Source organism: Emydura macquarii, unplaced genomic scaffold (assembly GCF_026122565.2).
Source record: "Emydura macquarii macquarii isolate MOO-44397 ecotype Brisbane River unplaced genomic scaffold, CSIRO-AGI_Emac_v2 contig_1451, whole genome shotgun sequence".
Classification (NCBI taxonomy): Eukaryota; Metazoa; Chordata; order Testudines; family Chelidae; genus Emydura; species Emydura macquarii.
The window spans coordinates 22,687,814-22,703,030 of NW_027131588.1; the positions used below are offsets into that span (position 1 = coordinate 22,687,814).

Below are 15,217 nucleotides of genomic sequence, written 5' to 3' on the forward strand. Positions count from 1 at the left end.
AAATTAACAGCAGCTCTTCACCTCAGCAGGGGTTCACCAAATCTGGAGGAAGTGTTCTGTACTCACAGAAAGTTAACAGCAACAAAAACCATTTCAGTTGTGAAGGATGCCATTTGCAAAATCGCTAAGGCTGGATTCTGAACCCCCTATTCATATCGGAAAGGAAATATTTCCCCAAGTAGCCTTATTTACTGATGACATACTGAGGTTTAAATACCTCTTGAAAACCCACTGCTGCCTGGGTACCGACAAGTAACAATAACAGCCTGCTTCTCTGTTAATTTCAGATTGCCTGGTCATATATGGATATAAGTACATAAAACATAGTGAGCCAGATTCTAGGCTGGTATAAATCGGTGTGGTGCTTTGATCCAATGGAGCTACTCTGATTTGCACCAGGACCTGCCCCAATCCTGCCCCACTGGACAGGACTTGCCTGCGGACCTGCCCCGGTGTCTTGAAAACTTTGCAATTCGATTGAACTGAATCAAAAGATCCCCTTTCGTTTCAATCCCCTATATTACGGAAGCTTCAAAAAAGCAGTTCTGAGCCACTTGGAAAATGTTCTGAACAGTGTATTTGTATGATAGAGTAGAGAGGCTCAGGAGGCAAGCAAGAGACGCTCAGAGTATCAGACAAAGAAATCTAAGCTCAAGATTTTTGGAGCCCGATCCTCTGTTCCGAACTTGGGCAAGGCTCCCACTGACTTAACTCTTAGCTCAGTGAGAGTAAGGGAGTATGGGGCTGGGCCCAAAGTCCTGGTTTCATAGACTCATTATTACTTTTATAACAATGTGAGCTGGGGAGAGAATGTTGGCTCGGCGTCACTGTCCAAAGTCGGAACGCCCTAACTAGAGCGACTACATTCCTGCAGCAGAGATTTTGGGGGGTTTCTTTGAACTATATAAAGGATGTTTCCACTGTTCTCAAGAGTTTATCTGAATGCATAGTATAGCTCTCTCTTGAGACCAACGTTCATGCAGTGTCTGATTCAAAGCAGTGGCTCTGACAAAGTCAATCACAACCGGCGCATGCAGTGACACGGCTGGTTTTCCTGAGGTCCCCGCTCCCTTGTTGATAGGAAAGTGTACTATCGCAAGCACTTAAAAGAATACCTGCTCAATGAATCCCCTTAGCTGGCTAGGAAAGAATCAGATCGACAGTTGTTGCAGCAAGTTGAGATTCCGCCCGTCCCTAGTGCCTCCTTTTGGGAAACAGAAACTTGGAAAAGAGGAGCACTTAATCACAAATGGCAGTGAGAAAGGAAATTTCAGCATGAAAAATGAGAGATGGGGAGCAGCATGAAAGATCATGGGAGTTAAGTGAACTAAAACCACAAATGGCCTGAAGGCTGGAACTGGTGGCTCCTGGACTTTTACTTCCAAAAATGCATTAACCATGAAGCATGTTAGCTAATTTCCCGACCTTAGGGTGGCGTTTTACCATTAAATGGGGTCTCAGTCATTTGAAGTAGCGGATCACATGACAATACCAATTCTGCACCTGTATCCACACTTGTTCTATGGGGTTATCGCTTCCATAACACAGTGCTGCCTACATGCACTCCCGGGCTCAGTCCAGTTTTCATACAATAGCGGTTAATAGTGCGGTTTCCTCACCAGGCTGTTCTGAATGCCATGCTCTCTGGCTCTTGTAACCAAGAAGATGATCAAACTAAAGTAACCTAATCAGAGTGGTTGATGTGTATTTGTTTTCTTCAGTGTTTTAAAATCACTGGACGGGTGCAGAATAGGCAGAAATGCCAGCACGAGTCATTACCACTGTCTGGAGCCTTCATGCCCTTCTGTTCGGAATATTCAGTTGCTTATAGTGCTCTGATCCTCTGCATTCAGATGATGTGACCAGCATCACGTGTCATGCCCTATTGGTTTGCAGACTTTAGACTCTTAAAAACAAGGACCCAATCCTGCTCCCACTGAAGTCAACAGGAGTTTTTCTGCTGACATAATGGGAGCAGAAATAACTTCCTCGGTTTCAATCCAAGTATCTTCTGAGCACAGCTGAAATCTTTGTTTTCAATGTTCAGGTAGTCCAGCTGCAGTGATCAGTTATCAGTGCGTAATGACGTGGAGAGCAGTAATTAGGTTAGGTATCTCCTTCTTTGTTTCCCACTGCAGTGTTAAAATCAAGGCTTGCTGTGATTTGTATGAACACACACACACATACTCAGTCAGTTAACATTAGAGGTCTAGTGAGTCTGCTTGCTTAAAGTCTACTTAACACAAACATGCTAAAAGTGCATAATAGCAACACAGTCTAATGAAGAAAAATGATTCAATTTCATGCTGGTTTGTTGTAATAACTTCTTTACCATTTTCACTCATTACTTTCGACTTGATGTTGATCACGGCAGATTTTGTTTGATGCACTGTTCCCACTTCTGAACTGATGTGATTTGTGTGCATTGTGAAATGTAAGTGAGTGCGACAGGATTCCCTTCTGGATACACCTGAGCTATCTAGCTGTTGTTACAGGAGACAGGGTCGCAAGATTGACAGTATTGGCATGGCTTCATATGAGGTGAAAGGGTTTGGAACCAGTCAATTAGGATTAGAAATCATTTCTTCGGGGGTTCTATAAAGGATTAGAGTACAAGTATGTGCCAGAAATGACTGTGTCAAGAAATAAATTGATGATTATATGAATTAGAAAGAAAAAATGACAGAAGAATGGACAAGTTTATTCCAGACGAGAGGGTAATGACAAGGAGAAAGAGTGAATGTTTTGTGATGTGATGTTTTCATTTTTCACTTCAAATACAGGCCTTTTTGATTTCACCACAGAAACGTGAATTGGAAAAAATCAAACTCACAAGAAATGTGGGCAGCTGCAGAGAAATATTGGGCTTTAATAGCCACGCTGAGTAAGAAATGTAATGGGGGCAGGAGGAGGCCAGAGGGAAATTGCTTTTCGTTCTTTCAGTGCAGCAAAATTCAGGGTGGAATCCTGGCTCCATTGAAGACAAAGTGCGTTTTTTCCATTGACTTCAACAGGACCTGGATCTCACCCTCCATTTTTTGTTGAGTAATGATCTATTTTCCCCCTAAAGTTTCTTTGTGTTTTTTGCCTCAACATGCTTGGTTGTTTTGTTGTGGTTTTATTACTCTGACTCGCTGATGATTTTTTAACAGCAGAGCTTTCCTGAAGCCCTGCCCTTTGGGAGTGTTGGATCTGAAATCCCTGCTGAAGGATGCAGTTGGATGCTTGGGAAATCCTGACTGAGCATCCATTGCATTGTGTCATCCTGACTTCTCAGTTAATTGTCGGGAGGGGCAACCAGTGCATTAAAAAAAAGACTTTCTTGAACAGTCTCTGGTTTCTTAAATTGATCTCACACTGCAGATGGGTCCAAAGCAAAACCTTGGATCTCAAGACCTCTGTGCGTTGGAGGCACAGACTGGTCAGAAATAGACTATAGAATCTCATTCGTGGGGGGTGGAAATCAAACAAAATGAAGATTTTTTGCTTCATCTTAAAAGTTTATGGGGGTTTTGTCGTATAAAAGATGTGGAACAGAGATTTTTTTCTGTTTAGTTTCTAACTGAAAAAAATTGTTGCAGTTTTTCAGATTTTGTTGTTGTTTGTTTCTCCACTTTCTCTCACTTTATTTCCCTTTTTGGGAGCAGGGGAGGGGGAGGTAAAACAATAAGGGGAAGTAGGGGAAAAAACAAAAAGCCCCATATCGTTAACCAGAAAAATGAAAAGAATTTTTTCACTTCCGTATTTTTAATATAAATGTTCTGACCAAAATAATATTTTTTTCATGAACATTTTCACTTTGACTGAAAAGCCGTTTTTTTCCCCAATTTTTTTTGTTTTGACTAGCTGTAATTGGAACTGTTCAAAAATAAGATCTAGCACAATGTTCAAACCAGGACTTTAAACACTGCTCTGAGGTAGTTCCCCACATGTATTATCTCCATTTTCAAGATAGGGAACCAAGGCACAGCGAAATTACAGGACTTGTCCATGGTCACAGAGAGAGTCTGTGGCAGAAGCAAGAATGAATGCAAATCTTTGAGACCCAGCTCAGTATCTAAGCGAGGACACTCTCATCCCTTCCTTAAAGCAAGTTTCTGCCTTTCATTGCACTCTTCCACCTGCACTCCAGGGGATTTCCTGCTCTGCAAGATGAATTTCATTGAGTAATGCTGAGCAAAATTCTGTCACCCTCACTTGATCCTACCCCCCAGGGAAGGCAGTAGGAGTTTGGTTTGCGGGAAAATGCCCACTGAGTTCCTACTGAAAAGAAGCACATCTGAATTACCTAGCTGCAGACCACTGGAATGTTAGAGGTGACGCTGCTGGTAATCTGCTGGTCTCCTTGTGGTAGCATTTGTAATGTTGTTTGAGAATTTAAAGGATCATGTCTGTTGCAGGGTGTATTCCTCCTCTTGCCATGCAGGTCCAACACTAGTTAACACTCATGAATCTGAATGTATGAAACAAAGGGAATTAGCTTTTCATGTGTCTCAATTAAATTCCTTTTTCTTCTGTACGTAAATTCCCTCCCTCCACCGCATCCTCATAAAACACTTCCTTTCCAGCTGGCATTGATCCAGCCCATATTTGTTGCTCTCCTTTATGAACTCTGAAATGCTATAAAATATCTCTCTCTTCAAAAAGATAAAAAGTTTAAGAAAAGATTTTTATCTTCTTCCAAAGCAAACAGTAAATGTTTCCCTAACAGGAATGCTCCTTTCCTTTAGACAGGAATACGTGAGACACAGCAAGGAGTCAAAACAATCATATGCTTTTCTCCTTTTTTTCAGTTTCATAGAATTGAAGGCCAGAAGGGACCATTAGATAATCTAGTTTGATCCCCTGCATAACACAGGCCGTTAATTTTCATCTCAATCCCCCTCTATTTAGCCAAAAGATTTAAGTTAAACCAAAGCATTTCAGTCCTCAGGTAACTAAACTAAATTCCCTGTGTCACAGGCAGAGATCAGGAGAGACCAAGATGCAGCCAATGCCCGAGGCCCCTGTGATGGCAGGGAATGGATTAGGTGAGATATGCCCAGATGGTCCTCGCTGGTGATGCATGGTCTGTGCTGCAGAGGAAGACAACTCCCCTGCATGGTCTCTGCCACTCAGATCTGAGGGAAAATTCCTCCCCGACTCCAAATCTAGCAATCAGTGTGACCCTGATCATATGTGAGCAAGACACACCAGCCAGAAATCTAAGCTAGAGGATTTTCTGTACTACTTCAATGCACAGTCCACCCCAACCAGTATCTCTAGCCAAGGCACATCTCTTATGTTCTCAAGAAGAAAGAGTTCAATAACTAAAAAATTATCTTAATTTTTCTTCCTAGCTGGGGTGTCTTTCTCTGTAAATATAATCAATGTTACCCTAATCCAGACTAAAAACTCCAGAAGATACAATATAAAACACATACTTTAACCCTGTTATTCCAACCCTCCATACTACGAACCCACTTGGGTCTCTATGACATATCTTCCTATGGTGTGATAACTGTTCGTAAAGAATGTCTCTCACCCAAAGTCACCTTTGGATTACTTATTGTAAGGAGTCATCAATTCTTAGGCCAATTCACCAGTGGCATACATAGATGCAACTCCTTTTAAAATCAGCGAAGCTGTGGCTGCTGCATCAGTGAATGAAGAACTTGGTTCTGTGAGCTGGAAGATCTGGGTTCTGTTCCCACTTCTTCTCCTGGCTTGTGCTGTGCAGAATGTTAGACTATATGATTGTAATGGTCCCTTTTGTCCTTAAAATCTATGAAATTGCTTACCGCTCTGTGACTTTATTTCCCACCTGAAAAGTGGGGATCATGATATTAACCCACCATTGTGACATATTCTGTGGGCAGAAGGTTAACACTGTATTGCTTTTGACAGTGCTCCACCACAATGTTTAGAAATTGTCAAAGAAGGACTGAACCTTCTTCCCCTCTTTAACGACAACAAGATATTATTTTTTATATTTCTAACTCACGTGCATTCCTCTCCCTTTGTTAGCTTGGTGCAGCTTCTATCCTATACCACACTGTCATTCTGAAGTTAGAGTAGTTTGCCTTCTGCTTGCTTTCCACCCAGTACCTCTGTTGGGTTTTCCCATTACAGATGGTGTTTCTTTATCTAGGTCACCTAAGGAGATCACAGAAATACCCTATGGACCACAGAGACCACAGATACTTTCATAAAATACCCTGAACAAAATCATTATTTACTTCCAACCCCTTCTGTGAAACTTTGTGGCTGGCGAGGCATGATGGAAGGTCTTTCCATTTCGAAATATGTGCAGATTGCCTCCTATTAAATGTTATATCCAAAGACCCCTAACCTGTATTATCATCAGTGTTGTACAGTTGATGTCTGTAGTCTCCTGGCCCAGGCTCATGTGTTTGAAATATTCATATCTCGCTTATGCCTTGGAACTTTGCGACTTCTCCATGATGTTGACAGTGCCATGTTGATTTCTCCCCACGTCTCCTTCATTAAGCCCATCGGCAGGATCCCATTGGACATCCAAGGCTTGTTAATCAGCAGTTGCATTGCCTTCTCCGTACAGAACTTGGTGGCACATGTTGGGCAGGGCAGGCATGGCATATTTTAATTTTAAAAGAGTCTGGGAAATTAATTTTAAAACAAATTTGACTCCACCTAGTGACTTCATATCACATCCTATTCTCTCTCTCCCCCCCCCCCCCGCCTCCCGCCCCAAAACACCCCTCACATTATTTGCTTTTGTGAAGCTGGGAATAAAAGAATTGGGCCCGATTCGCCTCTCATGATGGTTTTAAATGGGGCAACAACTCCAGTGACTTCAGTGGAGTTACACCAGCTTTACACGGTGAGATCAGAATGAGGCCCATCCTATAGTGGGCTTTCGGGTTCCTTAGCTTAATCACGCTCTTGATGTCACAACATCATTGCTTTGTGCTGAAAGCTGCCAGTGACACAAAGGAATGGATTTAATTATCTTCCTTTAGCCTTGTGTTCTGTCTTAGTGCCTGCTAAAAGTGACCCTTGCTGGCTGGCGTAGCCACTGCTACTGCTGTAACATGGAACGTTTGTGGGCGATGGGCCGGGGTCGCGTTCCCCTCTCCATGCAAAGATACCTTCCGGGGAGGGACAACTGAAGACATTAAATGATCTGTCTATTTGGACACCGGGGAAAGATTAAGTGGGCGACATTGGGAATAAATCTCCCCGTAGAATAACATCTTTGCAATGTACTTACATGCACGTTTTTGGAGCTGGACATTCTCTGTTGTGTACGTAGAGCAAGTGCAAGTCTGCATAAAAGTAGCAGCCCTCGTTGGGGAAATGAATCTGAACGCACCCCAGCCTTCCATCCAACAGCCCCAGTGCTTAGGTTGCTTGACCAGAGTAGGCCTGATCTCGCTCCTGTTCAAGTCAGTGGCAACACTCCCCTTGTAATCAACAATTCTCTTTCCACTGAGTCCAGTGGATGGGTGTCAAGGAGGCAAGCGCTGACTGTGGAAAACGGTCCCCAGCAGCACACGTTGGCTTGGGGTGAGCAGGAGGCTTTGCCTTCTCCACCTCGAAGTCCCAAAACAAATGTCCAGACCTTCACTTCATGATTAGCTCTCCACTTTCTGTACAGTCAGCAGTTCCCTTTGTGTCTCTCTCCCTTCATGTTTAATCCTTTTTCTTTTTTTAAGCATCAGCCAATAATTCACTCAATGCAACATAAGGCCTTATCATATATAGGGCAGCTGAATGTATAGCACGTGAACTGAGAAAGCTTCAGACTGGCACTTTCCTGTAAACAGAGAAAAATGCAAGTATAGATGGCTCAGTGAAAGCGAAAGAAAGCTTTAAATGGGGCTTATGAAATCTCCCCCAATGAACATTGTTAAACCACACATACTTTTGCTTTCCTACAGGACTCATGCGTTTCTAGGAGAACAACCTGTGACTTTGATTGTGATGAGAAGACACTTGGATGTTTCCCAGGCACTGAACTAAAGGGCCTTTTGTTGACTCAATAGTGTATCAGAAGCGGTAGTGATCCTATAATTATGAGCCTGGCCAATGGGGATGATACAATAATGTGCCTTTGAATATGTGCATATCTAAAACCTGTAGCAGAATGAGAGAATTAATTCATTACTGTAACTCATGAATGTGGGCCATATACCTCTTCCGAGTTCTGCAGTGGCAATAAGAGAAGGCCAACAATGGACAGTGTATGTGATTAAAAAATGCCAGCTTCGTTTCTTTTGTGATCACCAGAAAAGGCATTTGGAAGAAGATTTAGGGGACCTGTCAGGATCTTTTTAATGATCATTACATTTATTCTTTGTGTCCCCGGCACTGGGTGAAATGTAGAAATGAGAAAAAGAAATGCCATTTTTTTAAAAACACTGACTGGCAGCGTTATTTATTCATCTGTGCTGGTGCTCACATAGAGAGAGCTCAAATGAAATTAATCGGGGACATCTTGAGTTACAACATGTAACACATCAGTTCTACCTTGGAACGTGGAAAGATGTAAAACATAATTAGCCACAAGAGACTCAGTGACTGAACTCAGGATTCAGTAGCTAAATACTTGGATGCACAAGTGCTACTGCATGTTTGATTCACCTCTCCCTCTTCCCTAGACCATTATCTTCTTGTATGTTTCTCACCGTTGGGTTATTAAAAAGGCTATTATGGAGCTTGCCTATAATACGTATTTGCGCCCTCCTAACTCCAGACCCTTTCTGGAACAAAGATGGCTTCCATTTCTTGTCATCTGACCTTTACATTGTTTGAGACTTAAAGCTATACTAAATTTAAGCTAGCTGAAAATGCAGTTTTCCTCCGCTCTCTCAAGAGGTCAGTATTCTGCTCTTCTGAGGTGAAAAGATGATCACCATGGCCCGAATCCTGCATGTGCTGAACTTTAAACGAGGAAACAGTCTCGCATCTGCATCCGTCTCCACTGAGTTGGGACCCTAGTCCTGTGATCCAGCTCGTCTTCCTCAAACCCATACTATCATCTATCCCACATCCTTTTCAGCAGCTTTGCCAGTCACAAGTGGTGGTAAAGGTGAGCTGTGTATTGAGGACCATTGCATTACACAGAAGCTCAATCCAGTGTCCCATCATCAAACTCTCAGCTAACCTAGCAGTTCTTGCGCTGTAGCTCCCCTATCAGGAATTAGTTGTAGGCAAGTGACATGGCACCTGGTGCAGTTGTTCCTTAGAGATGCTCAGCTCAAATATTTGATGACCTGCTGGGTCTGAGATCATTCTACAGAAGTTTCTTCCCCCCATTGGGATTGCACACTCAGACTCAGTGGTGAAGGGGTAATTGATCCCAGGACTGTGCCTTGTGCAGGCATTTCACTGAGGCATGTTGATGTAGCAACATTTTTGCTGACCTGCCGATGCCAAGGAAGCTTGGACATGGGCGGTTGCCACTGGTGAAGAAGTCTGAGTTGAGTTCCTGGCATGCAGGAGGCAGGAAAACACAAGGCAGTGGCATGGACGTTGGTGTATTAGTACAGCAATGTCTAGAGGAGCCTCTTGCTCTGACGAAAGGCCAACTCTCCTCTGAGAATGTGGCTAAACTGCTTGAGCCCAGGGAGGTTAGTAGGAGAGTTATGGTAATGTGGGACACTCTGTGTTGGCTCCAAAGCATGAAAGTATTGGCTGTAAATTGGGGAGCGTGGCACTTGGCGACCACAGGCAGTGCACACCCTAAGGTTAACAAATCACCATGCCCTGACACATTCTGATTCTCTTTTAGGCTCCATCTGCTGGCCTAGTGTATGGTCAGTATCACAGCACGCCCTTCCCTGGGATGCTGTGTGAAGACGTTTGCCGGTAACAGCAACAGCATGGCTGAAACTTACCACTCAGTAGAGCCGCATGCAGAGGTGTGCCCGGAGAGAAAAGGGAGTGAGGAAGGAATGGGGGTGGGCTTCAGCATGATTGGTGGCGTTGCTCTAAGTCCTGCCCACAGTATCCCTGGAAACAGCAACAGGAGAGCCAGAAAACCTGCAGGATTCTTTTAATAAATTACGTATTTAAAAATATAATTAACGAAAGGGAGCTTGATCCGGAAACTGGATAGTCATGAGTTGTTTCATGGACCAAACAAACTCACGTGGATATTGTCCTTGGAGCCCCCAATGGATCTTTCTCATTCTAGTAAAAAGGCAGCATTACCAACGAGTACGGGTCTAAAATCAGAAAAGAAATAGAGTGTCGGAAGAGAACCCGAGCTCAGCAGAGACCAGAGTGGGAGAATGGAAAGAAAACCACCATCTGGGAGAATGACAGTTTGAGCTAAACTCAATGACTTTGCGTATCCTTTCAGCAAACAGGGATGCAGTTGTAGTGTTCTGGTATCATGACTTGGCCTTTTAGAACACAGTCTAGTGCAGGTGTTTGAATCCCCTTTCCCCAAATCTTAGCTGGTGGAACCCCTGTGCCAGAGATGATGAGCTGCTAGGTGACCTTGGACAAACCCCTTTGTGTCTCAGGTCCCCCTCTGTGCAATGGGGATAATAACATTGCCTACCTCGCAGGAGCATGTGAGGGTAGCTGTGTTACAGGTTGTGGTCCGACACTATGGTAACGGGAGCTACTGAAGTACCGAACCCAGATCCAGGTGAAATGAGCGGCACTATTTCAGGTCAACGGGGAGGTGCAGGGGTAGGGGGTGCAGGGTGAAAGATTTTTCCAGTGTGAAGGGAGGGAGCAGCTCCAACAATCCCTGCAGGACCTCAGTCCCACAGGCTTCAAAGACAGGGGTTTCCCTGCGGGCTGGGGCGGAAGGAAGCATGCTGGGAAACACATTGCTTTGTTTGGCTCCCCTCCATTTGTCCTGGCTCAGCACATGCTCTGGTGCTTGACTGTGCTCACCGTCGGTGTTGATGTTATTATTCATTTGTGTTACAGTCGCTCCTAGGACCCCATCGCGCTGAGCGCTGCATAACACAGGGCAAAGTGATGGCTGCTGCCCGAACGAGCTGACAATCCAAGCATAAGACAGGATGCAGCGGGTGGATGCAGACAGACAGGGAGAGCGCTAGGAAACGAGACAGTATTGGCCATGCTAAATGTAGCAGTGTAGAAGCAGCAGCATGGGCAGCGGGGTGTACCTACAGTCCTGGACAGCGTTGTACTCAGACAGCTAGTCCAGGCCGCTGCCTGGGCTGCCAGAGTGATACTTCTATTCTGAGTGTGTGGGAGCTCAATCAAAGCCAGCTCAGGTACATCTGCCTGAGCTGAGAACTACACCTTCAGCTCCTGTGTAGACCTACCTTGAGAGTCCAGACCTCTTCCGAAAGGCACTGACTTAGCCGTCATTGGCTCAGGGATTTTGATTGGTGCCTCTTCCTTGCTGTGTTACTGAGGGAACAAAGGAAAGCGCTCGCCGGGCTCCCCGCACGCCCCGTCTGGCCCGCAGAGTCAGACCCCTCATCTCTTTGTACGTTCAGGCTCATGAAATGTCACGCCTTTTCCCAGGACCCTACATGCGCTCTCCAGAAGTCACAGCAACAGCCTCCCAAGCTCCATGCAGCTTCGTAAATTTCAGCGAAACTCGTTGAATTCACGTGCAAAGTTCGGTGCTGGTGCAAAGCTAACTACAGAATTTCTTGCATTTCTGATGTGGACAGCCATGCACCCAAGATGCACAGCACAGCATGCAGGAATGTGTGTGTGGGGTGTGTGCAAGGGTAGGGAGGAGCATGAGTGTTCTTTCACTCCCTTTTTACTGTATTTGTACGGGCAGGGCCTGAGTCTCTGCTGTGCTGAGCACCTGCAGCTCCAGCCTTTCTGTTGTAAACACGCATACCACCTTGTGAGGCCCGTATTAGCCTGGGTCTAAATCCAGATCTTTGGTGCCCACATTTGCGTTGGGCAGGCTGGCCTATTTTGACCTGTGTGATGCTCATGGCCATCTTCTCTCTTCCAGGCTCTCCTTACTATTACAGCGCGGCCGCCCGAGGAGCAGCTCCCCCAGCAGCTGCCGCTGCTTACGATCGCCACTGACCAAGGAGCCCGGAACTCAAGCACTTACTAAACATATCATCCAGGATGATGGCATCCGATTCACCTACAAATACCCATGCAAATCAGACTGCCAGGAAGGAAGACGAACGTATCCAGTAGGAACCTGCTGGTTGAAATTTTACTCTTTAAACTGGGTGAACGAGTTATGATTATTATTATTTTTTAAATCAATGAAATTCTGGTGATATTAACTGGGGTCTCACACAAAACAAAGGAATGGGAGAAACCAGTTCTGCTGACATTCCACCTGGTTTGAAAGGCACAGTAGCTGCGTCTACACACAGCCTGCTGACTACCAATCTTACTGCCTCTGGTGTTCTCAGCTGTGCCTGGGTCTGGAAACAGTTCTGACCTTGAACAGTCCAACTTGGGATGTCTCTCTTAATGTGCATTGACACAGGCGGTGTGACTCAACGTGGACTGTCTGGCTTTTTTTTTCTTTTCTTTTTTGGTAAAGAAGGCTTGGTCTGCTCAATTTCCACAGCACCAATGTAAATAACTTGCTTCTTTGTGTTACTATGAGAGTGGCTTAGCGTAAACAGCAACATGGTACAAATGATGAACTCAAAATGCATCTGAAAATGTATTTTAAAACCGGTGCACCGATTCAAAGAATTCAGTCAGCTTTAACCAACTTTGAACCAGGTTAACGTTCGTTGTGACTATATTTGGGGCTGGTGTTATTTCTATATTCAGCATCATATCTGACAGTCATGTGTGAACGTGCTATGAGCTGGCATGGAACACGTGAGCAACTGGAAGACATGGGCAGTTTGTGACATTTTACTGCTAAATATTAATTTATGTTTCTTTGTCATCATAACTAGCACTGAAACAAATTCTCTGCTTTCAAGTTAAACCGCATCAGAGAAGGAATTCCTAATTAATAACCAACACCTTATGTACATCTAAATAGATGACATGCAAACACCCAATTATTTCTATTTTGTAAAGAAATGAGAAAAATCCCAAGGTGATGATTTTTCAAATTGAGATCTCAAACAGGATTACATTCTGGGCAGCCATGCACACTGAAATATACAAACCTTGCTTTACAAATCAAAAGGATGGGGGGGACACATTTTGGGATACCTATATGTTTAAATGAAGACATTTCTCAAAGTCATTCCTTGTACACAGAGGGCTACAGTAAATCCATCCCATTGGAGTCCATAAAGTTACACTGGCGATAAAGTTGGCCCATTAATTATGTATATTCTCCCTCCCTCTCAAAGAGAGAGAGCATAGAATCAAGTGACATTTTGTTCAATGTTCTCTACTTCCCAGAGCTAATGGACAGAAGAGGGCAGCTTACAAATGATTGGTTAAACTAGAACGTCAATCACCACCAATTCTATGGAACCATATCAACTAGTCATTTTTTCCCGAAAGAACAACACTCTTTAATGCTGGGTTTTTAACAATATAATCAGCAAACGTCTCATCAACACAAAGGAAAAATAAGAGCAGTGTTATGGGCTCAGGATCTGCCCCATAGCCTTGGGCAATGCTACCATAATTAATGTGAAATTCTACCATCCTTATACTGAGGAGTACTTAAATGCTGTAGTAATCCCATTTGAGTCCATGAATAGGGTCTAGTCCAAAAATATGTTTCCTACAAGTGGACAATTGAAGTACAAATATTATTTCCTCTTTTTTGAGTATTACAGGCTGGTGACTTTTTAATTACTATTCTACCTTTGTGCTTCTTATCCTGAATGGATGTCATCAAATCCAATGGTAGCAGCTCAGTTGGATTTGGCTGCGTGTTCCTTCCAAAACCTTGGTACAATATTTAATGTGTCTTCTGAGCCAAGTCTGAAGCAGATGTCTCTAGTTTCCAAGGCAGATAGACTGGAGCCGTGTTCCTGCCCAGGAGTTTAGTTTAGTAACACCCACAAACCCACCGATCAAAGTAGCCATTATTTTTCCTTTTTTGACAATTAATGGTTGATAAACATTATTCAGTTTAAAAAGATACGTGACAGTATGTGCAGCTTTGTCATTTAAGCAAGCAGTGGTCTTCTCCTCTGAGGCATTTTTTCCAAAAACATCCTCTGAGTTCTCACTAAATGCTGGATTATCTTTCACACTCCGGCAGGAGGGTTGTAAAGGAAATTTCCTCTCTCTCTCCTGGATAAAGGTTACTTAGAATCCTTCCTGGTTTCTTTGATTGGCATATGCACCAACCTGCATGCACCATGGACCTTCTGGAACATTAGGCGATTTCAATTCCCCAGCCAGAAAATAGGTCATCTGCTTATATACAATTGCAAAGTATCATGGGAGTGCTGGTTGAGGCCTCATAATTAAGGCTGAGTTGAGTTAGGCAGGTGTATGTCCAGAGAAATTTCATGACCAGACAGGAGGCCTACAAGTTTTCTTTCTCTCTTTACAGTAACCAGGTTGCATGTGAATGGTTGTTCCTCTTCTGAGTTAAATAGTATATGCAGTGGTGGTTTAGCCGTGTTGGTCCCAGGACATTAGAAAGACAAGGTGGTGAGATAATATCTTTTATTGGGCCGACTTCTGCTTGTGAGAGAGAGAAGCTTTCCAGTTTCCACAGAGCTTTTCTTCAGGTCTGGGAAACTAACTCAAAGTCACTGCTAAATACTAGGTGGAACAGATTGTTATAAACAGTCATAGTGATGAAGGAAAACAAACATGCACCGTGGATTAAATTCACCCCTGTACAGAGGATCAGCCTGAGGACGACAAGCTATATTTTGAGGGTATAAGTGGCACCTAGATCTCAGGCTGGCTCTCTGCTTTGGGGTGTTTCAGCCACTGTACACACTACCTGGCAGACACATGGTTTATTTATTTCATAGGAGTGAAGCGTCTTGTAACGTTTAGACTAGTTTTGATTTTGTGAGAAGAATAAACATTAGGCAGCTGGACATTTGCATCAGCTGGCGTGAGCATGCTCAGTATGGAAATATTTTTAGTTATGCTAATGACAAAATAAAGGTATATCGCTAGCACGATTGGTAAATGTCATCCTGTGGATGTGCATCAACCTGTACGATACACGGAGACACACAGGGCCAAGCCCTGCTTGCCTTAGTCAATTAAACAGTCCATTTAAATCCAGTGGGACTATTTCTCACATGAGTCAAGTATGATCTAGCTCATAGCCTGTGCAGACGCTCCTCCTAGAAAATAAATACATTACCACTATTGG

General features: G+C 43.8%; 1 protein-coding gene across 1 annotated transcript in view; it reads left to right on the forward strand.

Annotated features, from left to right (window-relative positions):
- PAX5 (paired box 5) overlaps positions 1–12,929 on the forward strand; it is a 198,831-nt gene extending 185,902 nt beyond the window's left edge. The window contains exon 10 of the mRNA XM_067553470.1: positions 11,933–12,929. Coding sequence (XP_067409571.1) covers positions 11,933–12,009 — 77 coding nt within the window. The 3' untranslated portion in view covers positions 12,010–12,929. The remainder of the gene's footprint in view (positions 1–11,932) is intronic.
- The last annotated feature ends 2,288 nt before the right edge of the window (positions 12,930–15,217 follow it).